Source organism: Entelurus aequoreus, linkage group LG15 (assembly GCF_033978785.1).
Source record: "Entelurus aequoreus isolate RoL-2023_Sb linkage group LG15, RoL_Eaeq_v1.1, whole genome shotgun sequence".
Taxonomy (NCBI): Eukaryota; Metazoa; Chordata; class Actinopteri; order Syngnathiformes; family Syngnathidae; genus Entelurus; species Entelurus aequoreus.
The window spans coordinates 37,469,474-37,497,291 of record NC_084745.1 but is presented as its reverse complement, the minus strand read 5'-3'; the positions used below and the strand labels follow the sequence as shown (position 1 = coordinate 37,497,291).

At 42.5% G+C, this 27,818-nt stretch overlaps 1 protein-coding gene across 1 annotated transcript; it reads right to left on the bottom strand.

The window, feature by feature from the left end:
• Positions 1-745: 745 nt before the first annotated feature.
• On the bottom strand, positions 746-27,671 carry LOC133630464 (transmembrane protein 108-like). The gene is made up of 5 exons (XM_062022062.1): positions 27,343-27,671; positions 10,350-10,433; positions 5,462-6,424; positions 5,156-5,307; positions 746-2,273 (listed from the first exon to the last, which is right to left on the bottom strand). The coding sequence occupies exons 2-5, from the start codon at positions 10,387-10,389 to the stop codon at positions 2,157-2,159; spliced, it is 1,272 nt and encodes a 423-aa protein (XP_061878046.1). The 5' UTR covers positions 10,390-10,433; positions 27,343-27,671; the 3' UTR covers positions 746-2,156.
• Positions 27,672-27,818: the final 147 nt, after the last annotated feature.

Genomic DNA, 27,818 nt, shown 5'->3' with positions numbered 1-27,818 from the left:
AATCCGTGCTGCAGTCTGCAGGTGTACCTAATGTTGTGGCCCTGCAGTCATTCACAACTCTTCCAACACGAACATTATTGTTTTTGCACTTTTTGGCTTCTTATTAAATAACTTTTTTAAGTAGATTTAATCTTGCACGTGGAAAATTTAAGTATGGGCTTTAGTTGATACAACACTCCCGTCAGGGGGTGCATTCTACGGCGGGGGTGCATTCTCTACCGCCAGGAGGCGGGATTACTGCGAGCCTCAGCCAGTGCGTCTTCGCAGCCGTTTTATGATTGCTCGGCACAAGAAATACTTACACACATACAGTTGTTGACAAAATACACTGTACATTATATACCTCAGCTAACTAAACTATGGAAATGTGTAATATAGTTCATATAGCAATACGGTCTCACTGCACAGCAGGCCATCAGTTAGCCGAGTCCGCAATCCATGTTGAGGCACAACCAGTGACGTGCCTCAACTGGCTGCTGATCACCGCATCGTCTCTTCTCAGTATTTGAACGGCAAATGTGAAAATTCAGCGATTTTGAATAAAAATAATCTAAAACTGGTGAAGTTAAATGGAAAATAACTTTATAGTATAATCACTGGATACATATAACAATTAAATTTTTTTTTTTTCTTTTTACATTTTTTTTCTTTCCATGATGGCATGTGAGGCCCCGCCTCACCTGCCTCCCCTGACTGCACGTCACTGCCTCCTGACCACATCACTTTCATATTTTCTACAGATTAAGCATGTATTAAATTTATCAATTTTTAAATGCATTATAAAATATTCTGGTAGGGAGTCAGGGGCGCTCCCGTTCAAAGGCTTTTATGATTTTAGCCAACATAAGTCGATTTATGTTGGATAAAATCAACAGAATTGATTCAGTTTAAAACCTATGAATGAAAAGGGATTGTTTTCATTGTTTTATTGTTCAGCAGTAAAAAGTACAGTGTATATACTACAGTACAAAAAATACATCATGTTGAACACTTTGCTCCACTGTGCAAAACAACAAGCTGGGCTGTGAGAAGCCAATGCAAAAAAAAAAAAATTTCAACATCCATGTTGTTAAGAATCACCTTTTCATTCCATGATTGAACACATTTAGGATGATTGTGAAGCGACAATTGGCAGCATTAAATACTAAGTGGATGTTGCAGCAACGCAATATAAAACAAAAGAAAGGTTTTATCTTTTAAAAAATGCACTCGAAATGTCCAAATTGAGATGCATTTTTACAAAATAAACCACCCCTTCCTTATATGTGCTCATAATGAATGTTTGGGCACAGGTTGTAGCACGTAAAGTGTGATTCATCACTCAGCATTTGGATCATGGTAATAAAGGAGGTGGTTGAAGTGCTAAAGCGCTGGAGCAAATCTCAAACTGGGCACGACACACACAAGTAACAATACACACACACAAACACAGAGGCACAGGGCAACATGAGCATGGAGAACAAGTTGGGGAAGACTACAGCAGACACACATATGACATACATAGGCAATAACTGAGGAATTATTAAGTCAACAGCGTGGCCCTTCCTCTGAGAAGCTGGTGACAAGAGAAGCAGCTACTTCTCTTCGATTGACACTGAAATAAAGGACTATAACCCAAGATTTAAAGCTGTTCATGAACACCCCTATTATCTCTTTATAATATTAAACAGATTATACTATAGGTGGTGCAGACATATCATAATTGGTCATAATGGAAAAAAATACAGTTGGTTGTGTATTTTAGAATTATCTTTTTAATTTCAGCACTTCTGAATTATGCAAAATAACATACCACTGAGTATAATGTTGATTTGAAGCCATTGAATGACTGATCATGTGATCATTGCCTGGAAACGTGCGTCAACCCCCCAACAAAATAAAACAGGCATTATATTCAGGTTGAACAGCCTATAAGTCATTTTAGCTTGATTATTTATCTAAATAATCATAGCATGTTTCTTCTCTGTGAGGCCACAGTCAATAAAGAAATTCATTTGTTTATAAAGACATAAAAACTTTTTTTTATCACAATTAATAATTTTGTAAAAAAAATGTACATCAGAAAAATATGCAGGTGCATCCTCATAGTAAAGACTGTATACATCACCGCGCTCTCTGCCATATGCAGCGTTTTACAAAATAAGACGGCATTGTCTCTAGATGGCAGACGCTTTGTCTCTGTTGATGAAGAGGGTCTCCTGGCAGAAGGGGTTCACCAGCACCACACTGCTGCTGCTGTAGTCCCCGTTTGGCGGCAGGCAACTGTCGTGCTCCTGCAAAAATACACCAGTTAGCACAACACTGTGAGTCACTATTCGCCAATAAAAATGAATAAAAGTCGGCGCTTGTAAGGTGAACAGAGATAGAATGTGGGGGTGACTCAGGAGGAGATGATGATGGAAAATGGTAGATAATGGTGAGTCAGGAGTGGAGGAGGGAGGAGAGGGACCATAGCTAACATAACAAAAACTAATGATCTTAATTTGAAATCCGATTAGATTTAGACTAAGTTGCATTATCCTACCAAACAAACACAACACCTGGGTGTCACCAGGGGCATCCTACACATGATTCAACCTCGGCCCCCCTCTCCTGACGAGGAAAAATTGGAGGAATGAAAGAAAAAAGAGACATCAGGTGAAATGGATGGTCAATGGAAATAGACATATGTGCAACAAATTGCATCAGAAATGACATAAAATGGCAAAGTTGGCTAGGAGATCCTTTTTACGCTGTTACAGCATCTATAGTCACTAGATGGCAATGTAACCAACAATAAAAAAGACATTCCAGAGCACATGTTCTTTGTAATTTTGACATGCATGTTGGCATGTCATGTTTTAGAGACTGTGACATGTAGTCAAAGCAATATTTGGATTAATAAGACAAAGTCAATTGCAGAGGCGTATCAATTCTTGTCACAACTGTACGACATTAGCAGTGACAGCAGCATCAGACTTGGGCTGTGTCTCAATTTGCGCACTTCCATACTTAACACTATACATACTTACTAGAGATTTCATATCACAGTTATCATGACCCAAATTATCATGGTTATTATTTTAATCGCAGTATTATTGAATGTGCTCAAAAGTATTTATAAACACACTAAAATCTTCGACCAATTTATTTTTCAACAATTAATAACTAAAATAAATAGACACACTGCCACTATTTTACATGTTTTGTGTTTCTTATGCTTCATTGATAGTGTTTTAGTCTTAGTAATTTATCTGTTTTAATGGCTAAGATTTTAGTGTGTTAAATATTGGTTTGTACTGTAGCACTTTGACTTATTTAAATGAAAAGAGCATCCATCCATCCATTTTTACCGCTTATTCCCTTCGGAGTCGCGGGGGGCGCTGGAGCCTATCTCAGCTACAAATAAAATCTATTATTAATATTCATCAATTTTGGTGGGCATTTTAGCGTCCTACTCTGTTTCAAAGGTCCTTGAACGCACCGTAAAAAAACCTCTGTCTGGTATTCCTGAGTATAAAACAGGCACTCTGTCCTAAGAGAGCATAGGTTCCTGTGCACAATTGGATATGTTAGTTGCTCAGACAACAACGTGTTTATATGAATTTAGATTAGGGTATGTAGTTTTCTAATGGGGAGATAAGTTAATGTCTCTTGTTTTTATGTTAGCATTTAAACTAGCGAGCTGGAACCAGTCAGTCCGCGAGTCCGTTATCAAAGTGCAGTTATCATTTAATGTTTTTAGATATTTTTTTTATTTAAAATGATAATACCAACGGAAGTTTTGCCGCAGTTCATTGTTATATCCCTAATACTTACACTAGCATTTTAAGAGCAAAAGTGCAGTGCGTCATCAGTATAGATGTCGCATTCGATGGCATAATTTTTACATATATTGATGTGTTCTGACGGAAGTGATTAATTTGAGACCAGGGCCGGCCCGTGGCATAGGCCGTATAGGCAAATGCTAAGGGCACCGTCCATCAGGGGGCGCCACGCCAGTGCCCCAAATGTTGGAGGGAAAAAGAAAAAAAAAAGTTCATACTATTATTTCTAAATACATAAAATAATCCCACGTTAATTAAAATGCAAAGTAAAGCCTATTTAATAGAAATATTATTTGTTACAACATTACGCCCCCCCTCCCCCGGCACGGTGCGCCCCCTCCCTTCCTGTAGCATGACTCTTTTTGGACGTCACCACATAAAAAAATCAACACAAGATGTCAAAACGGCCAAAACTGTCAGGTGCCCAGGGAAGAAAAAAGAGAAAAGAAGAGGAGAAACGAGAAAAAGATAGAGGTAGCAGGTAGCGTTAGCCTACATGAAATTATTTGTTTGTTACAGAATGTGATAGTAACCTGGCTTTTTAGCATTAAGCTAATGTTACATGATTCGGCAATTGCTAATCAATAAATAGCTAGTTCTGTTTTAACGTCGGGTTAATATTGTGGAGGGGGCTAAATTGTTATGGAAAATAATAATGTAACGTTAGGTAATTACAGTACTCCCTGGTGTACAGTAATTTGTAAGTCATTCTAGTTAATGCAATATTAAAAAGCACAAATAGAGAACTCTGTAGGATCCCCTTTTTTTGTAATATAGTTGTTAAAGTCATACTGGTTTGACATCTTGTTTTGTGCAGTGCCTTATTTATATTGTATTTTTAATTTATTTTATGCAACTTGTTGAAACGTTTTATTTTGTGTTTATGTATGTAAAAATATTGTATTTTATATATTCATTTTTTATTTTTTGTATTAATTTATTTATCCATATTTTTTTTAATCTTGTTAACTATTCTGATTGTTAATTTGCTTTCTTTAAGTAAAAAAGCTATTCGGTTTCTTAATTGTGAGTATATACACTTCACTGCCGATGTGGGGGGGCACCACCTAAAATCTTGCCTAGGGCGCCAGATTGGTTAGGGCCGGGCCTGTTTGAGACACAGCCTGAAAGGTATCCCAAAGCATCAATATAAGCAGAATAATTGTTAATTAGTGCCTATGGACCCTCTCCGCCCCCAACAAACATCATCATGTAGTTTGTTCCAGGATTTCTTTGCCCGAGGCCTGCTGCTGACTGAACACATTGATCCTGGTGTTGTTTCCATTCTGCTGACTGATAGCGCAGCCTCAACTCAACACAGTCTCAACTGAGTGTGGGCGCTTTTGTACCTCGCTCTCCAGAGTGTGAATCTCTCTGGGCAGCTCCACGGCATGCCTGCTAAAGTAGTCCATGGTAATGGCATTGTTCCAGTAGCTCAGGTTGTTCTCCTGACCCGACGACTTCTTCCTCCTCCTCATGCAGCACACGGTCAGCAGCACGGCTACGACAGAAAAAAAAAATCACTGGTCACTGATTTTTGCTAATAGTGGGTTTGTGTCTAATTCAATGTTAAGGCCATTTTAGCCAATCAGAAGCCTCAAGAACGCACTTTTCAAAAAAAGTACAATATTAAATTTTTTTACTGTTTTACTTACAGCAGGTCGACACAGGCACACTTATGGCCAGCACGATCCACACAATGTCCATCCGACTCAAGCAGATGGTGACGCGGGATGGGGGCGAGTCTACTGTGGGCCCTGAGCTGTTGTCGGCGGTCCAGGGGTCCTTTGTGGTGGCGGGGACTTGCCTGTTCAGGAAGCTACCGCTGTCTGTGGATGGACGCTCTGAGTGGCTGCTTTCCTGAGCGGGCGTATCATTGCGGGCACTGCTGCTGTTGGATGGCGCCCCCACGTGTGCTGTCACTCGCCCGGGTCCAAGAGGGTCATTGTCTGTGGTGTTAGGGAGGGGGGGTGGGAGCGTGACCCTGGCGGTGTCATTGGTTGTCAGGTGGTTAGTTGGGCTCAGCGTAGGGTAGAATTCTGTGGAGAGAGCGGAAGTGGGCACGGAGGAGGTTTGATTCTCTGATGGATTCTTTCCAGCAGCGATCAACTCTGCCATAGGCGCCAACAGCAGCTCATCCGTTGGGGGCTCAGTCTTATCGGCATGCACCTCCCTCAGGGTGATAACGTGGTGTCCCTGAGCATGCTCCCTGAGGGACCGAAGAACTTCATCTTTATCCTCTTGACTCTTCACAGGAAGTGGGTTCTCCCTTCTCAAGTTGTGCCTATGGGTAGTCAAAGCGTTTGGGACAACAGTAACCAGGTCATGAGCGAGAGGTTCTACTGGGGCCCGTCTGGAGGGTTGAGTGGTGAGACGCCAGAATGAGAGGTGGCGGATGTTTGTGGGTCCAGGGGCCCTTTTGAGCGACCACTCCCCGCTGCTGGATCCTTCCCTGTGCCAGTCCAGGTGGAGAGGCTCAGCGGCAGACAGGACGTGGTTGCTGCTGCTGCTGCTGCTGGCAGTTGCCATGGTGACAGAGTCCTGGGACATATGGCCGAGGTACAACTCCTGTGCTGATGACACCAGTACTGCTGGCAGTGCTAGAAAGGCGAGAACACCTGCAGAGACACAAAAAGGACCAATTCTTTATGTTCTTGCCTTTATGTGCCCGTGCACAATTCCTTTCCGAGACCCCTCCTTCCGTCTTGCAATCCACAGGAGACGCGGTCTTGTTGAGCATTCATTACACACCTCCGCCTTTAATCTACTGTGTTCTTCACTCCTCTCGTTTAATGAGATTGCTTCATTAACCGCACGGCGCACTGGACTGTGACATGTCGTCGGAGAGCAACGATGAGGCTGCCAAATCGTGAGCTCTCCAATCAGACCCCTTGCTTGCTTGTGGCATCATTATCACTGTGGTGCTGCTTCAAATACAAGTTGCAGTGGGAGCTATTTCTAATATTTTGACCCCCAAAGATGACCAACCAGCAAACTACAGCCATGTCATTGTAATCGATGTTTAGACAAGAAAAAAATAAATGTGTGACAGATTAGTCATTCATTTCCAATTTATTGGCACACAGTCTAGCATAGCTATTTAAGGTGGATCTCCCATTGGAGCTTTGCTGTGTATTTAAGCTGTCGGCATGGCGACCATGTGACATGACAGGATAAGAAAGGTATTATCATATATTATCAAATATTGGATTTCCTTCAGAATGTAAGGTCATTTCAATCCCATTGGAGAGGGAACTCTTTACATTCTGGCCAGTAATGCACACTAAGACGTAAAGACACCTCATTTTTGATTTCCACAGAGGACCAAAAACCCCAAAGCCAAGATGCAATTGCAGTGGTACCTCGGTTTTCATAGGCCCCACTTTTCGTATGATTCCATTTAGGGGTGCACAAAAAGAATAGATTTCTCTCTGAGTCGCGATTCCTATTCATTCTGATTCTGAATCGAGTTATAATTTTCTAAAATAAATTTTAAAAAAACAACATTCATTCTAAGACATTTTTTTACAATACCGGTAATTAATTTATAAGTGTTTTTAGGTCATCTCCATGCAAGCTTTTCTAACCTGTTACCTGTTTTTAAAATTGTATAATTATTATACTAAACAATACATTGCGAGAATTTGATTTTGAATCGAATCGTCACCCCAGGAACTGGAATCGGATCGACTCGTTAGGTGCCCAAAGATTCATACCTTTAATTTAATTTCACGATTCCTCGGTTATCGTACATCAAAATATTGTGCATAACAATTCTGCTTGCCCACGCAACGTTCAGCAGAATCGAGTGCCAAAACAAAAAAAATTCAGTCATTGGTAACTCAGTCTATAAGCTTTTTTTTGTAAGTGAGTTTGACAATAAAATAAGCCACCATGGGGCAAAATAAATTTGCATTGACAAAAAAGGTGAGAAACACTAATTAATTTTAAAGAGAACTCATAGCAAAGAACGAAGGTGTCGTCCACGTGGCTCTCTCCGCCCCACCTCTTTTTTTTCCGTTTGTCATTTAGATGTAATTTGCATTGTTTTCTGCTTGTAAAACGATAATTATTCTCTGTAAAATGTGTTGTTGGATCACAAATATATTGGATTTACATTATTCCATTAAGAAATATTTTTTTGTTTTTTGTACAATTAGATTTTTCTTGGACCTTTTGAAACGGATTACTAAAGAAAGCTGAGGTACTAGTGTAATTCTACCATCCTTCTTCATCCTGAGTGTGTGTCTGGAAGCTGTCTCCCATTAACCAAAACTGCCATGTCTGTAACCTACGGTGCCCCCGTCAAATTGTTTCTGAAGAGAGAGCACTGTTGATTTATGGCGTGTGTCATGAGATGAAACGTGAAGCAAACAGACCTATTTCTCTGTTGTTTCACACACTAAATATGACTAATTCACGATAACACCGTGTTTGTCAGTAAATTATAAAGACAAGCTAATGCAACTCAACATTTTCTTTTGAATGGCTACCTAAAATCTATAATAAACCAAACCAGGCAAACAGGTTTATTTTGTCACCACGGCAACACCGTGGGCTGACAGAGAGATGGTGGGGTCCCTCCTGCCTCTGCACAGTCACAGGGAGCAAATCAGCACGATAAATGATTGGAAAACTAAATTGGACGGTTGAGAGCATCCATTACTGCATTAAAAAACAAGGTGGAATGCGTTAGAAAAAAGGAGGACAAAGTGAGATGTCACAAACAATTACAAACGACATACCACTGCCATTATACACCTGCTTGTTTGAATAATGGCACAAAGCGTCTTTCCATGAACTCCGTGGAAGAGAACGTGGAAGAGGAGTGGGTTACATGCTAAATTGGACCTCTTAAGAGGCTGGTGACATTCCTCCAAGTCCTCCATGCTTGAAGGCGTCAGTAAATCAAGCCGCAAAGCGCACTTCTTGCGGCCGATGAAGACTCAACGTCAGCGAACGTGATGAGATGGAAAGCAATCTAGTGTTTATTCCGGTTAATGGAACCCTGCAATATTCCCCCCGTGGATTGCCTGTAGGGGCTTCAAGTCAGCACGTGAGTTCGGTGTGAACATTCAAGTGCCATCCATCACGCAGGAACACCTACTCATTGCTTATGTGGGATGGACATATTTATCTTTGTATACAGGGGTCACCTTATGCTCCATGTAGAGGAGAGCAGTTTGCTTACGATGCGAAGTTGCTTGTGCATTATGTGGGCGGCTGGCAACACTCGAGTGCAGGGAGAGGCCAAAAATAGGAGCTGCATATAATCCATCATCCATCAGTGAATTTTTGTTAAGTCTGTCATCTCCCCCTCCACCACTATATTACCTTTTTCACCTCCATCCTGAATATATTCACTTAATACGCACATTCTAGTGATTCACCTCTTGGAAATAAGCTGTCCTCTAAGGGTGTGGAGGTCACGTGTAAAACTAAATTAAGTCTGTTTTGCAGTGGTGAAAAAATCTCTGCTTCTGGGTGTGTTTCTGTACTTTTTTTGGACAGCTCGGGTCCATCCTGTGGACCATTGGGACACTCCTGTTTGGGGTGGAGTGGTCTCTACAGATGGGAACCCAAAGATAAAGATAACTACTTCCCGTTTGAACGTCGGCAGCTTTGAGGGGCGTACATGTTTATCGGCTAATCGGTTCCTGTGGTGTCGATTTAGAAATGGCCATTTGAAAGGACAGCAGCGGCACAAACAGGAAGCAGAGACGTTAAACAGGACATGCTTTGGATTCTGGATTTTAAGTCAAGTTTGCAGTGCACCCTTCATCTGATAAGCTTTAAACCTCGAACAAAATAGTGTTTCGGTAAGGTAAGAAGCTTCGTAACAGACATTGACAGCGAAAAAACCCCTCTGCGGCAGGTATTTATTTGAAACACTGCTAAATGCAGCATCTCTTCCCTTTGCCTGCAGCCTGAGGCACTTGTGCCTCCTCCTCCTCCTCCAGATGGCTGGTCCATAGAGGAAAATTAGGAACATCTTAATACTTTGCAGGCATACACATACAAAATACCATCTTAATCAAAGTGTAATATACCAACAGAGCTCTCCAGCCTTAGTAAGATTTGAAACTACTACACTGACCTCTTCCTTCACACTAGTACTTTGTCACTTTCAAGCAGGATTGAGACAGATTTGTCCAACAGGCCTGAAGCAAAACATAGCAGAGATCAGCAGCCCGCGAGCTGTTCCATATTCCATATTCATGTGACATTCAGCACTGGTAGCCCGCCAGTGAACCTGCTGCCGTACATGCACTCGCGGCGTCTTGAACCCATCCTCGGAATTTAAAGCAACCATGCGCGCTGCAAGTAAAACACCCACTAAGGGAAAATGGCAGCATGTTGAGTTTGTAATGTACAATACTTCCCTGAGGCCATTTCGCACCATCAAATATCTTACATTTTTGATGAAGGTATCACATTTTTTCTACATTTTATCAGTTATATTTTTCACGTTTCTTCTTATATAATTAATGGATAATTATAAGTAATGAATACAAAATATGATTAAAAAATCAATTTACTCACTCAGCAGCTGGCAGCGCAGGACCTGCAGGCTTGTCTTCATGGTATCATGTGATCCGGGTCCTCCTCTACAGTGCTCATGGTTCTCTACGAAAGGAGACACGGGGTCAAATGAAGCTCGGGTATCAACAAAAGGCTCAAGCTACATGATGCTTTGTGACTAACTGTCTGTACAAGATGTCAAAAAGCAAATCTAAGGATTCCAAGAAAGGCTTTCAACAAACGGAATATAGCAATAACATGATAGCAATATTTGGCTATAGACAACAGGAGCCTGCCATCATGGTTGTGGTCAGCATCGATTGGGTGGCTTTAAATCAACACTGGCGTTCAGTCATTCAGCAAAACCAATTACAGTGCATTAAACATTGACCAGAGTAAGCCATCTTCTGAGACATTCACTGAGTGTGTCGCCGCTGGCAGAGTAAGGAGCACTCGGAGGAGTGTGTGCCCATCAAAACCCACCTCCTCTATTGAAGGGGACCTATTATGCAAAATTAACTTGTCATACCTATTGGTACCCATTTATGTGTATTTGGGATATGCATAAGTCCCAAAATTTTTAAATCAAACCATGGAGGCATGGAGGAGACATTTATAAAACAATTTTCCTTCATACAACCTCCAAACAAGTCGTTTGGAATTTACCCTGCAACTTGTGACAATTTTCCGACATTTGACGTTAGCGGATATCTCCATGTATAGAATATATTTACCCGAAGAGCTTTGCACGAGTCTACCATTGTATACCGACAATGTAGTCAATGAGTTCCATCTTTTTCTATCCACTTGTTGTAGGGCAGACTGGCTTGTACATGCACATACATCCTGCACTGTTGTAATTTGTAAGACAAAGTAGCATATAGTTGTAACTTATATTTGTCAGTAGACTCTAATGAAAGCGCTAAAAATTAAAACATGCCTGGGGTGGACAATATACAGTCGAAGTGGAGGCATGTAAAAAAACACCCACAAAACAGGGTATCCTGAGGAGAAGGTCAGAGAGACCTTGTTTACACTGTATGTCAATTCCAATGTTTTTGCCCATATGTGACCTGTATCAAATTTTTTCATGTTGATTTGAACAGTGCAATTCCAATTTTTCAAACCCGACCCAGGCCTCTTTTGTAATTGGAGATAAATCAGATGTGTAGTCGATGTGACTGCACTCTCAACAATCGGGTCATGTTCATCCAACCAACACGTCATCAAATAGCGATAAGCGTAAAAATCCTTTGCCAAAATAAACGGTTGCAAAATAAATAGTTGACAAATTAGAAGAAAAGTATGTTTTAGGAACACACGTCAATGTCCCGCCACTCCTGGCTTCAACTGCTCGCCCACACGTTCTTCGGAGCAGACGTGGAAGCAAACGTCCCACAAACTGCAAGAGCCAAAATGCTTGCACTCTTCCTTCTTAATTTTTTACGCGCAATAATTCAGTTAAAACATTTTTAACTTTGACTGCTCAAAATCCTTGAAATTGGGATTGAGGCCAACTAGAATTGGAGCCATGTGTACACCGCAGCACATATGACATCATGACGTCAGTTTGCGCTCAGATTAGACATCACATTTTTTTGTAATGTGAACGACTATGTACATAAAAAGACCAATTGGACATCCTACCCCTGCAGTGTGAACGTAGCCAAAGCGGTTTGAAAATAGTCTGTAAAATATACTCTATGAAAAATTGTGACCAAAGAACCACCATTACATGTTATGTAGGAAGGGTTTTAAATGTAGAAAAAAAAAATCATAAAAGATCCACATCGAGAGGAGCCAGTTGAGGTGGTTCGGGCATCTGGTCAGGATGCCACCCGAACGCCTCCCTAGGGAGGTGTTTAGGGCACGTCCGACCAGTAGGAGGCCACGGGAAAGACCCAGGACACGTTGGGAAGACTAAGTCTCCCGGCTGGCCTGGGAACGCCTCGGGATCCCCCGGGAAGAGCTGGACGAAGTGGCTGGGGAGAGGGAAGTCTGGGTTTCCCTGCTTAGGCTGCTGCCCCCGCGACCCGACCTCGGATAAGCGGAAGAAGATGGATGGATAAAAGATAGATAGATAGCACTTTATTGATTCTTTCAGGAGACTTCCCTCAGGAAAATTAAAATTCCAGCAGCAGTGTACATAATTGAGATATAATTTAAAAAGTAAATAATAAATAATGGGGGTATATGTTATTGTTTTGCATCCCCTGTCATCATAGTACCCCCCTCCCCCAGAGAGAAGTTGTACAGTCTGATGGCGTGTGGGACAAAAGAGTTTTTGAGTCTATGACCCCTTTAAGTGACCTTTGCCTCTATAAATCACAACTTGGCTTAGTAACCTTTTCCTGCTCATTAAGCATTGCTTCCTGTCACTGAGCACCTAGCATCATAAGAAAGCATTTTTATTGGTGTTGCAAAACTGCATGGTAACTGACATGCATAGAAGCGTCAGCTGTCACTATGGCAACCACTCCAAACAGCACCTTCTTGTAAAGTCGATCAGGATGTGCCTTTTGTCATCTTCTCATTCTGGAAGTGAGTATTCTCTGTTCACCAATCAACAGACTGCACTGTGTTTAGCTCCGCCCTTTCGGTACCCCACCACTGCAGCTGGTACCCAATGACAGGGTGCCAAAAATTGATATAATGTAGAATAAATTATTAGATGACGATTAGAAATGGAATAGTAACACCTTCTAATTAAATGTTCCCGCGGTAAAAGTGGCTTATTGTGAAAGAAGCACGCTGATTAAAGCTCACTTTATGAAATCATTTTTAGTGAGTGGGAAGTGATGCTCAGTCTAAAATAGACACTGTGGCTTTAAGGGCCTAAATGTAATGTTCCAATTAGGGTGTGGACAAGAACTAAATGATTCAAGGTGTTTACTCGATGCAACATCCAAGTCTAAACTGACAAAACAAGGCTTTATAGGAAAAAATGGCGGCCATGTTGCTGAGTCACTGCACCGCGTGGTGTGTGCATGAGGGTTATCAATCAGCAGCGTCACAGCGGAGCAGCACAGCGCCCATTAAAAGAAGATTAGACTCTCAGCGTGCCGAAGGAGACAGAGAACCAGTCAGCGCGAAATCTTCAACAGAAAAACTGTACGAGCCTCAAAACATTAGGCACACCTGCACAATGCAGTTCTGCACCACAATAAAGCAGGCGACACAGAGGAGGGGAGGCAACATCACCAACGCTGCAGTGTTAACACAACTACTTCTGCAGTCTTGTAAGGCGGCGAGGCGAGTGCAGTGTTGTCACTTTATCTGCTTTCCCCCCACCAGGAAAGGTGTCACTCTCTCATTAAATGTAAGAGGAGGCCAGACTGACACATCGAGACTAGACTACCACTAGTACAAGAACTGCCGCAAGGATCTGCACTTTAGGTTTGGCGAGAGAAAAGAGTTTACGGTGTCGACAAAAAAGTCAATTTAATGCAGACAAAAATGTTTGATACACAAGAGGGTCACAGCTCACTGTTGAAGGAATTCCCAAATGGGAGATATCTGGCCTGCTGGAGACTTGTCAAGCATTCCCACTCTCTCCTGGGAGTCAATGAGCCAGTCAGGCGGTAAAGGGCAAACATCAGGATGCAGCTCACTAGCGCTTACCGTCTGAGTCGTAAATAACCTGCGCCTCCTTGTCACTGTCTTTCCGTCCTTCTGCGACACCCCCATCCTTGCTATTGATAATTTTGCATGTTGCTACACTTGTCACCCAGGGCCAAAACAACAACAGATGCAGGGTGACACTGGTAAGTGGTTTTGCTTAGTCTGAGTTTATTCTAAGTTAAAATATAGGTTCATGCATCCCAGCGTATCATATTTCTGGCGGCCCACCAATAATAAGATTTGGCACTACCTGCTAAGGATTCTCCATCTTTATGCAGGTTATTGCACAGACTCTTATTATGAAATATTTTACTTTCAAAGCGTAATTTCTACTGATTGCTATTGTGGCTGACCTGTGCATACAATTTGAGACTTTATGCAAGCTGCAATTGTTTATACTAATATTCACTTGACTGCATATACCAATAATATGCATACATCTAGTTTATTCAATTAGATGACAGTATAACAACATCTTGTGCATGTGAATTTCAAATTCACCACAGATCGAGTTCTGTTCAGTTTTGACGCTCCAGCAAAGCCAGGACATCATGCTTTTCTGTCTGATAAACTACATTAAAATGTACATTATTTAAGGACTTTTGGAAGAAAAGAATAGCTAACCCCTTAAACACCCCACCTCACACATCTTCTTTTTGGCTGAGTTAAAAAAAAGTTGAAAAGAATGGCGAGGGTATTTACACATTTACACAGAAATGATGAAGCTCTTGACTACACTAAGCAAAGATAGGATTATGGATTGGTCAGGTATGCTTTTTGGAAGAATAATGGTCTATTCCTGTTCCTCAATGTACAATGTACACCACTCTACCTCATAGAGCAAATGACTGGCCTCCACGGTAACAATTAAAAGCATATTTCCAAACTGTACACGTCAAGAGTCAAGGGTTCCACACTTAAATGTATAGTAACATTATTTTATCTGAGACACAGGAGTAATTTTCAGTTCCAGGTATTGACCTACAAGGTTAGGTAACCATGACGACAACGCCACAATTTGCCTAACCTCAACTTTGTATTGTTGATTTGCGACCCTGCACAGCAATGCAAATTCCCAGCAGGCACAGACATTGAAACAACATTGACAACTTGTTGAATTAGGTCCCGACATTGAGCAACTCAAACTTAATTTTGGAACAACATGCTTTTTGACGACGTTTAATCAATGTCGAGTTCTGACGTTGTTGACCATTACATTTTGGTCATTTCCCAACCAATAATCTAAAACACAAATAGAACGTTGAAACACATGTTTTTTGACTACGTTTATTCAATGTCAGGTTGTGATGTTGATTTGACCATTAAAATTTGGTCATTTCCAAACCAACAATGTGGCTCCAACATTAGACATCAAAGATGTCTCAATTTACAAATACAGCTATTTTGCAACGTTGTTTCGAAGTCAGTTTTAAAGGACATGTATGTATAATCAATGTTGGATCAATGTCTTGTGCCTGCAGGGAAGTAACTCTGGTGATAAATAAATACAATACTTTACATTTATTCATTATTAATGTTCAAATTACCCTTCAGGACCACCAGTAGCCATACAACAGCAAAATAGGACCATCTTTGCTAGTCCAAACTGAGGTAAGTACTAATATCACAGTGCCTTGAAGGAGACATTAAATAATAAATGGTGCAAGATGACAAACAAAGCTAGCGCCCTCTATTTTTTCTCTCAGTTGTATTCTTTTCAAAATAAGATGGGCTCTATCCCAATAGTGGCCCTAAACAAGCTTAATCCCTTTGAACCAACAGAGCAGATGGGACAAAGGTCGGCTTTTCAGCATAATGGGTACAAAAACAGTTGCTTATGACAGTGGACCACTATTGTGCAGTTGTAACAACTAATGCAGCAGAATTAGGAACTCAAAGTATTAGAGTTGGCTATTAAAACAAGAAATAGGGGAATGGGGAATATTGTAAGAGGAAACACTCCTCCAGAACAATAGTGCATAGCAAGATATCATGGAACAAAGCGATGACGACAGGCTGTGGAATTTTTCTAGTATGCTTTTCCTGTAACAATAGTTTATTTGAAGGTGGGACAGCATGTCGTTGTAAGAACAGGAAGTGCTTGGAATGTCCATCGAGTACTGACACAATTGTGCAGAAGATTGGGATTGCAACATGGGCAATTGTTGTCAAGCACACGTTAGCAGTCAAGAACTACAACTCTGTCCATGAAGTTCCTTACTTCAATGCACATACCCAATTTTAACCTTTTGACACAGCCTGCACTTGGCTGACAATGACAGGAACCAACAGCAGAGGGGAGGGTGTGTTTCTGGATGTGGGGGCTGCATTGTACCTGGTTTCCGTGCAAGTAGGATTGCCGAGAGATTGCCAAAAGCCAAAGCGAGAAGAGACATCGGGGGGATATGATGCGGCAGATCGAGGAAGAGGATTTGGTTGGCTGGAGGGTCTGTGGGGGGGTTTAGGAGATTTTGTATTGTTCTCTTCTCTTCTTCCACCCCCAACACCCCTCTTATGCTTCATCCCCCACTAGGAGAGCGACAGATTAAACTCCAAAAGCTGCTAGTCCTGAATGCGTGCTGGCTGCCTTCAAACACACACACACACATAGCATCACTTTGGCCTATTATGCATGAGTCAGGCTGACATAAGAAGACCCATGCAAAACGGTCATGAATGTCTGAAATATCAATGTGGATCGCGCAAACAGCGATGAGCAAAACAAACCAATTAGCCACTTTTGCACATTTGAAAACAAGTCAGTTGGAAAGTGGAACCCATGAGCTATAAGGAGCCATGGGGCTTCGTGTTGAGTAACTGAGTACTTAGCGGCTAATTGAGGTGAGCGGCAGTGCGGTTGTGGATCAGGACAGATCAGAGGCTATAAGTCCTCCATTGAGGTCATTAGCAAATACGCATCAATGCAGATATAAGCCACAGTTTCAAAGTTTCATATTTGCGGCGTAAGCCCTCCGCAGATCCCACATAGATTAGTATCGGAACAAATAACAGAACAATTAAGCAGACCTCTATACACACTAATTAACAAGAATGAATCAGATGTAAAATGGTGATTTCATGCCCAAGGCCATAACCAGGATTTGACAAATACAGAGGTCAAAATTCTGCAACTTCTGCCTTCACCCTGTTCTCTTTCCGTTCCTCTATCCACCGTTTGTCACCCTCTATCCACATTCTATCGCTCTCTTTCCTCCTGCCAATAGTATATAAGAGCATTAAGTAAAATGTAATGCAACTCCTTCATATCAATATAGACACATTTAAATAAGAATGTAGAGTTGTTTACATTCTTTCAAACAGTACAAGCGTAAAAGTAAAATGTAGGTTTTACAATGTTATTACTATTATTTTACTTTGGTATGTTGTTAATTTAGACGACATAAGTTCTATTATGATTGTCAAAGAAAACATCTGAGGTCATTCTTTAAACCTAATCATCTCAGCAGGGAACAGTTGTGTTTCTTTTACATAATCAGTGTGTATATTGTATGTGGTACTACAGTTCACCTGACTGACATGACAAGTGACAACCAGAGGTGGACTCGGTAAAAAATTTGGCCCCAGATTTTTTTTATCCAAACTCGCCCACTACAATCTACTCACAGATATTGGGCCAACTCACCCCATTACTGTATAAATCACAAACCCTTACTATGACCACAATGCTGAACAATATCCTTTTACATTGTGGAGCCATGAATGAACTAATGTGGGTTGCTTAGTTGCACTTAATAAGGTACTGGAGTAATTTATTAAATATTTAGGACTGTTTATTTATCACTCACCCATGCAAAACGCATTGCAACAAACGTGTCAATCTGTAAAGTGGCGTTATTTGAAGTAGGTATATAATAGGGCTTAAATGGTTAATAAAAATGAATAATACAGTATTATTATTGTTTTCCAATGCTATAGATAACTATGTTTTGCTGTAACTCACCACACCATCATATGTGCCAATTATTTCATTTGAAGTTTAATAATTGGGTGACCGTTTTTAACCATTCATGGATGTTTTATCCACAACAATACCATGCTAGAAGAAGGCAGACCTGCTTACCATAGTGTGGAGAGGGGCGTGGCCTGCAGGCCTGCCGCGGAGCGGGGTGTGTAAGGACCGGCCTCGAAGCAGCGGCAGGTGAGTAGATTGCCCGCCTGGGGCTTGTTATCTAATCACCTGTCGCCTTTATTAGCGGCAGCCGGGCAGAGACACGTTGTTGGAGTTGGAGCCAGAGAGAGACACACGCTCAGAGACAAATCATATTGCTGGAAAGCAAGTCACCCCCGGATTTTTATGAAAATAAAAGACTCAATTCAAACTGTCTACCGGGCTCCCGAAGATCTGTAGGCCAGGAGAACCCACAACAAGAGGGAAACCTCACACATAGTATCACCTCTTTTGTTATGTCTTGGTCGCATAGTTATGCGCTGTTCGTTTCCCCAATATGCAGATGGTCGTTCAGAACCAGCGTGCAGGTAGGAAGAATGATTTATTACCATAACCAGGCAAGAATACCAAAATAGGAACGTGCCGACGGCACACGGAGCTAATGAAAAGCTTAGCACAGAAACAAGAATCACCAACGTAACGTGTAGCAAGCAAAACAGCGAGACAGAGTGTGGCAAGAGGCAGGAATAAATAGCTCTCTGATTCGTGACCGGGAGCAGGGGAGCGTTCCTACCACTGAATCAGAGGTCGGTGACAATAATCAGCACCCATGGCAACAAAGAAACAAACCAGGGTGCAGAAATCGAACTAAATCAAGAACTAAGGAAATACTGAACTAAACCAAACATGATCCGCCAACGGATCATCACAGTACCCCCCCTCAAGGGACAGATTCCAGACGTCCCAAGATAGAAGAAAAAAACAAAAAAACACAAGAAGTCCAAAGTCACGGGAGGGCGGAGGGAGTGGGCCGTCAGGCCAGGTGTCCCTGAAGCTACCGGGGACAAGTCAGATGGTTGTTAAACGCCGCCGCAACTGGCGAGGTGGTCGCCCACGGAACGGCCACATGTTTCCGGTTATGCGCAACACTTTACGTTGGTAATTCTTGTTTATGTGCTAAGCTTTTCATTGGCGCCCCGTGCCGTCGGCACATTCCTATTTTGGTATTCTTGACTGGTAATGGTAATAAATGATTATTCCTACTCGCATGCTGCTTCTGAACGTCCAGCTGCCTCTTGGGGAAACGAACAGCGCATAACTATGCGACCAAGACGTAACAGAAAACAGCCAGCATACAATTTTCCCGCAATGGACGAACTGGACAAGGAGACGTGATTGGTGCTGAGAGTAATGGAAGTGGAGACCCTTCGCTATTCTCCCGAGGAGAGTGAGAGTCTGATGTGGGATCCTGAGAGTTTGCTGGTCCCCATCGACTCCGTTTGGCCTGAGGACATCGTCGCACCGCCGTCCCGGACGCGTCAGCGAAGGCGGAGGCCATCTGTGAAGGCTTCGACTCGCTGCCAGGACGCGCCGACCCCTCAAACTCCTCATCCGGATCCAAGCAAGCCGCAAACAGCCTTGTCTTCCTCGCCACCGATGTTTGGTAATCCCATTGATAATTTTGCCAAACACTTCACCGCATGGGCTGTTAGCCATGTCAATACACGCTCCGATGACGTCACACTGCCGGCGCGCTCCGATGATGTCACGAAGCAAGGTTTTTTTTCTAATTCAGGTACGCCACGCCCGGTGCGGCCTTCTCTGCCCGCTGCGCTACGCCCGGTGCGGCCTCCTCTGCCAGGTGCGCCACGCCCGGTGCGCCATGCCTGGTGTAGCCTTCTCTGTCCGCTGCGCTACGCCCGGTGCGGCTTCCTCTGCCCACTGCGCCACGCCCGGTGCGGCTTCCTCATTTACAGACTTGGCGTCTTGTTCCTTGTTCAGGACAAACGGGCATGCGACAAGTTTGACCATACATTGTGCATATGGTCATTACGTTGTCAAGCCATCCCTTGGGCAGCGAAAGCTTTAAACAAACTGCTGTGGAGGTTTTTCCCCTTGCCTTCTCTTTTCTTTCGATTCTTCACTCCATTAGTGATAGATCTCATGGTCCATCCCGCTGTTTTGTCCCAACAGTGAGGGCCATTTTTGTCCCGTCGAGGGCCAAATGCTTGACATTTAACGAGGATGGTCGTAAACAGTCCCCTGGTATGCAATTGACCTTCGTTTTCGTCTGCTATTTTTTCCAGCGGGCCTCCTAGGTGAACTCTGTATAGTGACAGTATGGACACAATACAACAATGCAGTGAAGATGTTGGGCTCTGGAGGCCTAGTTTATTTTTAACAGTGATGTGCGGTGAGGTTCATCGCTGGTGAGGCACTGACTTCATCACAGTCAGATTTACAAACATATGAACCCTAAAGAGTATCTTATTCACCATTTGATTGGCAGCAGTTAACGGGTTATGTTTAAAAGCTCATACCAGCATTCTTCCCTGCTTGGCACTCAACATTAAGGGTTGGAATTGGGGGTTAAATCACCAAAAATTATTCCCGAGTGCGGCGCCACTGCTGCCCACTGCTCCCCTCACCTCCCAGGGGGTGAACAAGGGGATGGGTCAAATGCAGAGGACAAATTTCATTACACCTAGTGTGTGTGTGACAATCATTGGTACACATTCAAACTGTAGCACAGAAAAAAGCACATTTAATAAAAAACACTTTATTATGGTCTTACCTTTACTTATAAATGAAGTCCATGCGCCGCTGTTGTGCTGGATAATGCACCCCCGCCGTAGAATGCACCCCCTGACGCGAGTGTTATATCAACTAAAGCCCACACTTAAACTTTCCACGTGCAAGATTGAATCTATTTAAAAAAGTTATTTAATAAGAAGCCAAAAAGTGCAAAAACAATAATGTTCGTGTTGGAGGAGTTGTGAATGACTGAAATATGAAATCCGTGCTGCAGTCTGCAGGTGTACCTAATGTTGTGGCCCAGCAGTCATTAAACAATAAAATTGCAGCTTTGTACAACTACTGTTCAAATTTTAATTATGCAAGCAAGTAGTCAACTGTAATTAATCATAATTAATCCAAATTCCAAAATTTGATTAATCTGATTCTTTAAAAAAATCCATCATTTGAGAGCCTTAATTAAGATATACACACAAAATCTGTATACGTTCTGCTGTATTCTGGAAAGGCATTCAATTCTTCTGTATGCCACTGTGCGTTGCTGGCATGGTTGATGAACGGAGATCAATTAATTGTAGTTGGGCTGTCTTTGAATAGTCAAAGATTCAAGATTCAATTCAGAGGATTCTGATTCAACTATCAACTTTGCAGTCAACGCATCAGATATTACTTCCTTTATTTAGTCAAGTTTGATGTCTTCCCGGCGCTGCACCAGAGACGTGGAACTCACTAAACTATCCAAAGGTTACCATGCTTTTTTGTTTATCAGAGTGGTTTGGCCTTTTTTTGAGATGGAAAAAGTTGCAAATTGGATCTGTTTTGTTCACTTCAACGAACGGCTTTATAATGTATTTTTTGAAGAGGACCTACGATCATTTTTCTTTTTTTTTTTACTTATAAATGTTGCTACAGTGTTGGTGTATCTTTAAACAATGCCAAAATGTTCATGCAAATGGGAACAAGCTAGCACACAGTTTTGAATGCCTCTGAATGCTGTGTTTTGAAGTCTTTTTTTTTAACAGTGGGCCATTTTTGACGTCACACATTGACGAACGTACATTTGTGGTATTCTCGGACAGGCTGTATCAGTAAGCCTCCTCACTCTCTCTCGTGTGCGGTAGAGCATCCTCTCCTAGTAAACAATCCTTGGTCATTCGCAGCCAGCTACAACTCCCTCTCCCAAAACCATTGGTTGACACAGAAATGAAAAAAAGATGACGATTGATTGGCTACGTCTGTCAAGCCTCTTTGGCGAAATGACCCAATGAGAGGCTCCAGAGGCGCAGAAGTCCTACCCACGCAGGTTGTAGCCCTTCCTCATCCAATCATTATTAATGGTGATCAGTCCATGAGAGTGGGGCAGAAAGAAACAACACAAGAAAAACAAAAATATGAGAATTTAAGTGAAAACTAAAAGGTGGTACAGGAAAATGTAGAGATTAAAAAAATAAAAGTTTTAGTGACAGACTGCTCAGAGCATAAAAATGGAGTAGATGTTATAGAGCAGCTACTTCAGTGTGTACCTCACAGCAGTAGCTGCTTTCTGCATTGCTCTGACGACATCACATGATGAGATAGAGGAGGATAAAGTAATAAATGGTGACAAAAACTCAACTGCATATTAATAAAGATGTGATGATCATGTTTTGTTTAGTTTAGTATTTCCTTAGTTCTTGATTAAGTTCGGTTTCAGCACCCTGGTTTGTTTCTTTGTTGCCATGAGTGCTGATTATTGTCACCTGCCTCTGATTTAGTGGTCGGGACACTCACCTGCTCCCGGTCACTAATCAGTCATCATCTCTCGCCACACTGTCTGAATTGAATCCTTGAATCTTTGACTATTCAAAGACAGCCCAACTACAAATCATTTATCTCAGTTTATTAACCGTACCAGCAACGCACAGTGGCCTACTGAAAAATGGAATGCCTTTCCAGAATACAGCAGAATGTATACAGATTTTGTGTGTATATATTTATTAAGGCGGTCAAATGATTGTTTTTTTAAAGAATCAGATTAATAAAATTTTGGAATTTGTATAATTATGATTAATTACAGTTGACTACTCGCCTGCATAATTAAAATTTGCTTAAGAAAAGACCAATATTTGTACAGAGCTGCAATTGTATTGTCAGAATTTCATCCAGGCAAATTTTTAAACATTTTATTTGAATGCATGCCATTTATTGGCACAAAACAGTTTTATTTAAGATTCTTTTAGGCTGTATTTTGGAGTGAAATTTGCCAGCGAGCACACCAGTCGGAGTCTCCTCACTTATTTTTGTGTACTGACGTATGCATTGATCTGATCACTGACGGTATAGTGGCTAAGGTAAAAGAGCGTATATACGGTCAAAATAAACTGCATTAATAATCCAAGTGTGAACATAATAATAATACATTTTATTTCTAGGCGCCTTTCTAGACACTCAAGGACACCGTACATTCGTTAAAAGCAGTGCAACACAAACAATAATACAAAAGTGGGAAATAGACAAATAAATACTTGATTGATGTGATCATTTTTGGTAATTAATCACTTGAGATAACTCATTAATTTTGACAGTCCTCATTGTTATGTATATTTTTCTAATAAAACACTGATTTAGATGTCTTAGCTGTGTTGCTTACTTTTGTTTCATCTGCACACACAATTTTAGCATGTTAAAAATAAACTAGGCCTCCAGAGCCCAACATCTTCACTGCATTGTTGTTTTGTGTCCATACTGTCACTATACAGCGTTCACCTAGGAGGCCCGTTAGAAAAAATAGCAGACAAAAACGAAGGTCAATTGCATACCGGGGGCCTGTTTACGACCATCCTCGTTAAAGGTTAACCATTTGGCCCTCGACGGGACAAAAAATAGCTGCAGGTGTCTCTGCCACGCCCTCACTGTTGGGACAAAACTGCGAGATGGACCATGGGATCTATCACTAATGGAGTGAAGAATCGAAAGAAAAGAGAAGGCAAGGGGGAAAAACCTTCACAGCAGTTTGTTTAAAGCTTCCGCTGCCCCAGGGATGGCTTGAGAACGTAATGACCATATGCACAATGTATGGTCAAACATGTCGCATGCCCGTCTGTCCTAGGAACAAGACGCCAAGTCTGAAAATCTCTTCTCCAGCCAGACGTCTGTCTCGTATGTCCCATTTGGCTCGTGTGTTGGTGTCATGTTCACTGCTGAAGCTGCCCTCATCCACCTCCGACCATGCGCACCTTAGGATGACGCCGCTGTCACCATGGTGACGCAGCTGCCAAATCAGCACCGCAATCAAAAGTTCACACATACCGGGCTAAATCCCACTATGCAAATGATTATCCCTTTAATCAGGATTAATGCGGTCTGTGATTAAGACGCACCTTTCATGCCCCCGGAGACAAGAATCTCTTACGTAATTCACACCAAGTGCTCTCTGATTAGGGGTTTTTAAGTAGAATTCGGATAAAACATCTGAAACATTCCTTCTGTATTTCCTACTCCTACATGTGACTTCTTTAAAGACTTTTTTCCTGCATGTGAAGAGCATTAGTGACCCACTAGCCGAATGCAGCTGAGATAAGCTCCAGCACCCCCCGCGACCCTGTAAGGGACAAGCGGTAGAAAATGGATGGATGGATAGCCTATCAATCAGACTCTCCATTCAATACTGAATTTCGATTTATGACATATTCTATATTATATTAAAGATCCGTGCACAAGTTGGTACTTGCAGAATATTTGGAAAACTTTAATAAACAATGCAGCAAAGGACACAGAAGCTCCATCATCAACTCCTAATAGAGGTTGAGGAGGTGTGTGATCTTCAATCAACAAGCACTAGCCAGCACTTTATTTGTTTTAGCTTCACATGTTCAAATGCTTTGGAAGAAGTTGCCAAGGCAACAAGAGAGATGATATTGCACTTTGCGTGATGAGAGGAGGCGGTCATTTGCTTCTGAGCAGGGGGTCGCAACCGCCCCCGCCCCATTAGAGGCTAATCCTCATAGGTGAGGCTGCCGTTATTGTGCTGACGCTTGCTAGTGTTGTCTACACACACACTTCCATCACACAACACCATAGGCTCATCAGTAAGCCTGCCGGGGGTAAAATGCATCCCACCCCTATACTGGGCGACTTCTCCTCCAGCCAACAGGTCCTCTCATAATCCTATTAAAGGCGCTCATCTGTGACGCATTAAGAATGTGCCACTAGGTCCAAGAACACAAACCCTCTGTGTCCCAGGACTGCCCACACAAAGGACTACTCCATCCTGCCATGTTTCTTTTTTCAGTCAAATAATAAACAGTAATGGCACCATCCCTCAATTGAATCAGTTAATTAATCAATCATGCTTTTCAAAGCATTTTAGAGTATTATAACATAAGTATCAAATGTTATGACAAAGCAAGGACACACATATGGAATTAAAAATTCCAACAAGCACCCTCCAATTCATAGGAAGTCTACCTGAAAGAGTGGAAGCTCATATAGCTGCAAAAGTGGGAAGAACTTTGTATCAGTATTTGTACTTCCTGTATGGAATGCTGAATGTGAAGAAAAAAAGCTCAATCCTAATCTCAATGTGGACAAGCACTCTATTGAAAATGTTCTATAGTTTTACCGCATTAAAATGCTTTTAAAGGGTCTCAAGAAAAATCGGCTTACATAAGTAGATTGGACCCCAACGGGTACTTTCATCCCGCCTCTCTCTTTAGGGTCCCTAGTGGCACCTAGGGGTGGAGGGGCAGTCTAGAGTGGCATGGATGAATTTGAGGAATGTGAGGAATTCACCTCGTAATCACGTCGCCCTCATGCTCGGGCGGTCACCTCACTCTTATCTCCCGATGACCCCCACACCCATGTAATTAGTAAACATAATGGCTAGCTATTCATTAGCCGGGCTTTTCCTCTTCTGCTCCTCCTTATTATCCTTTTTGCTGGCTGGAGCTGTTTAAAGAAAACCTTTCGATGAAATATCCAAAATGTTTCTTTAATAGCAGGACTTGGCGGAAACTACAACATGCAATACAAAGAATGTTTCCCTTTTGTCAGTCCACTTGCATCTGGGCAACGAGGTACAGTGACAAACTATAGCAAGCACAATGATTGGCAATTGATGTCTGCGCTGTCATGTAAGTTTCCGGAGTCATATCGAGAGCCGCCATGGATCTGAGTTTGTGTAGTTTATCAAACACAGGAAAAAGGAACACACGGACCAGCATTCCCCTCTTTGCTCGAGTGACATCCTGTTTGGACCGCTTGCTATTTTGCCAGCCAGGAAAACAGTACGAAGTCCAACTAGAGCACAAGCACAAGGGCCTGCATTCCACATCCTGATGTACCACTCTCTACCAGTCATGGGGGGAACAAGTTGCCTAAAGCCTGTTGTCGCCACATTCCCTGATACTTTCCCAGTAGCTTTTGTCCTCCACATTTCCTGTGATAAGACTGTCCAGGAGGGATGAGAAAACTGATAGTTTCCGGGCGTTTTTCCCCCGTCAGCCCAGCGCTGATGAAGACTTTTCCGGACTGTACTGATAACAGAACTAAAGGGGTTACTTCTTCCAAATATGGACTTTAAATTTTCCAATCATGCATGACACACTATACAGAAGACAGTTTGGGACATTAGTTGAGAATTTTTCGAGCAAAAATCTAAACTGTCTATATGCGTAGAGGCTGCATCCACAATGCAGACAAGCGGAAGAAAATGTATGGAAGTCCGTTCTCCATAGCAAAAGTGCCTTGATATAACCTGTATTGTGAATGCAGCTGGGATAGGCTCCATCACCCCCGCAACCTAGAAGGGACAAGTGGTAGGAAATGGATAGATGAATTGGTACTACACAAAGGAAACTAGCCTGACTCTAGCACTATTCAAAATAAATACCATCATTAGCCTTACACAATGTGTTCATTTGTAGCCTAATACTCAAACCAGCATGCATGCTTGCCCTGAGGACGCTGTCCTCTCCAGATGTCAATACCTTCTGTGACCCTGATCCCTCCCCTTGCCACTGCACACATGGTACTGAGGGATTGTCCAATATAACAAAGGAGGATAGAAGGGGGGTGATGGGTCTGTGGAATAAGGGGAATAAGCAAACATTCCTGTCACAGTGGAGAGGTCTGGCTAGCAGGTTGAATCAGCTCACCCTTTAAAACGGCGCTCACTGCTCCCGAAAACATGGCTGGACCTCCCTGCACATGCATCACAAGGGACTATTTGGCCTTAACAGAGTTTCTCCTATTATCTGCTTTGTTGCTGTCATGTCTCTCAGACTCCTTAAACATTCAAAGGCCAATTGAGGAAGAAGAGATCTTCCAAGGTTGTCAGGTTTACCGCTCTTGGAAAACTTGGATGGGGAAGTAAACAAGTACACTAAAATGTTCCCAAATGTTGAGAAACATGCTAGAGACTATGGTCATATACTCCTACTTTGTATTTTTATTAATACATGTTGCCATGTATATAAGAGAGTCACTCTTTTATATTATGACTCCTCTTTTTATAATACCCTTGTCTATGTCACTGTCAACACAACTGGTCAAGGCAGATGGACGCCAATGCACAATGAGTCTGGTCCAAGCCAGTTAAATACATTGTTGTAAAGACTACTGAGCTGAATGCAGCAAAATATGTCATCTACTGGCAATGAAATCCACTCAGTGTATTCACGTGGTATAGGAAATGCCCACAGTATTATGGATCCACGCAGAAATGTTCATGTTGCGAATAAGGCTACTCACCTATATGGCAGCGCGGTGACGTCGGCGTATCCGAGACCAATAATACTTGAACGCCGGGGAGAGAGCCACACTTCACCGCGTCGAAGTGCACATGTTGCCGAGGGGGGAACCATCAGCATACGGAGGACGCCCGCAAGGGTCAGTGTGACGTCGCACCTGCTGTGGTATCCAACCGCTGGATGCGCTGCACTAGGCGGTGTCACCAACCGTGGTCGTTACGCTCTGAAGACCCCTGCCGAAACTCCTGCTCCCGCCTCTCGACTGCGTCGGCTCTGACGTCTCTCTCCGCCCTCCAGGCAGTCAGCCGTCGGGGTTTTGGTCGCGACGGTGCCACCCACAGAGTGAGGGAGGACCGCGCGCGCGAGTACGGGGAGAGAATTTTAATGAGGCGCGCTGCTGCAGAGTGGAGCGTTGCAGCGGACCGGCGTCTGGTCACCTGACAGCCAGGACATCCCTGCTCAACCTGTTGCTTGTCG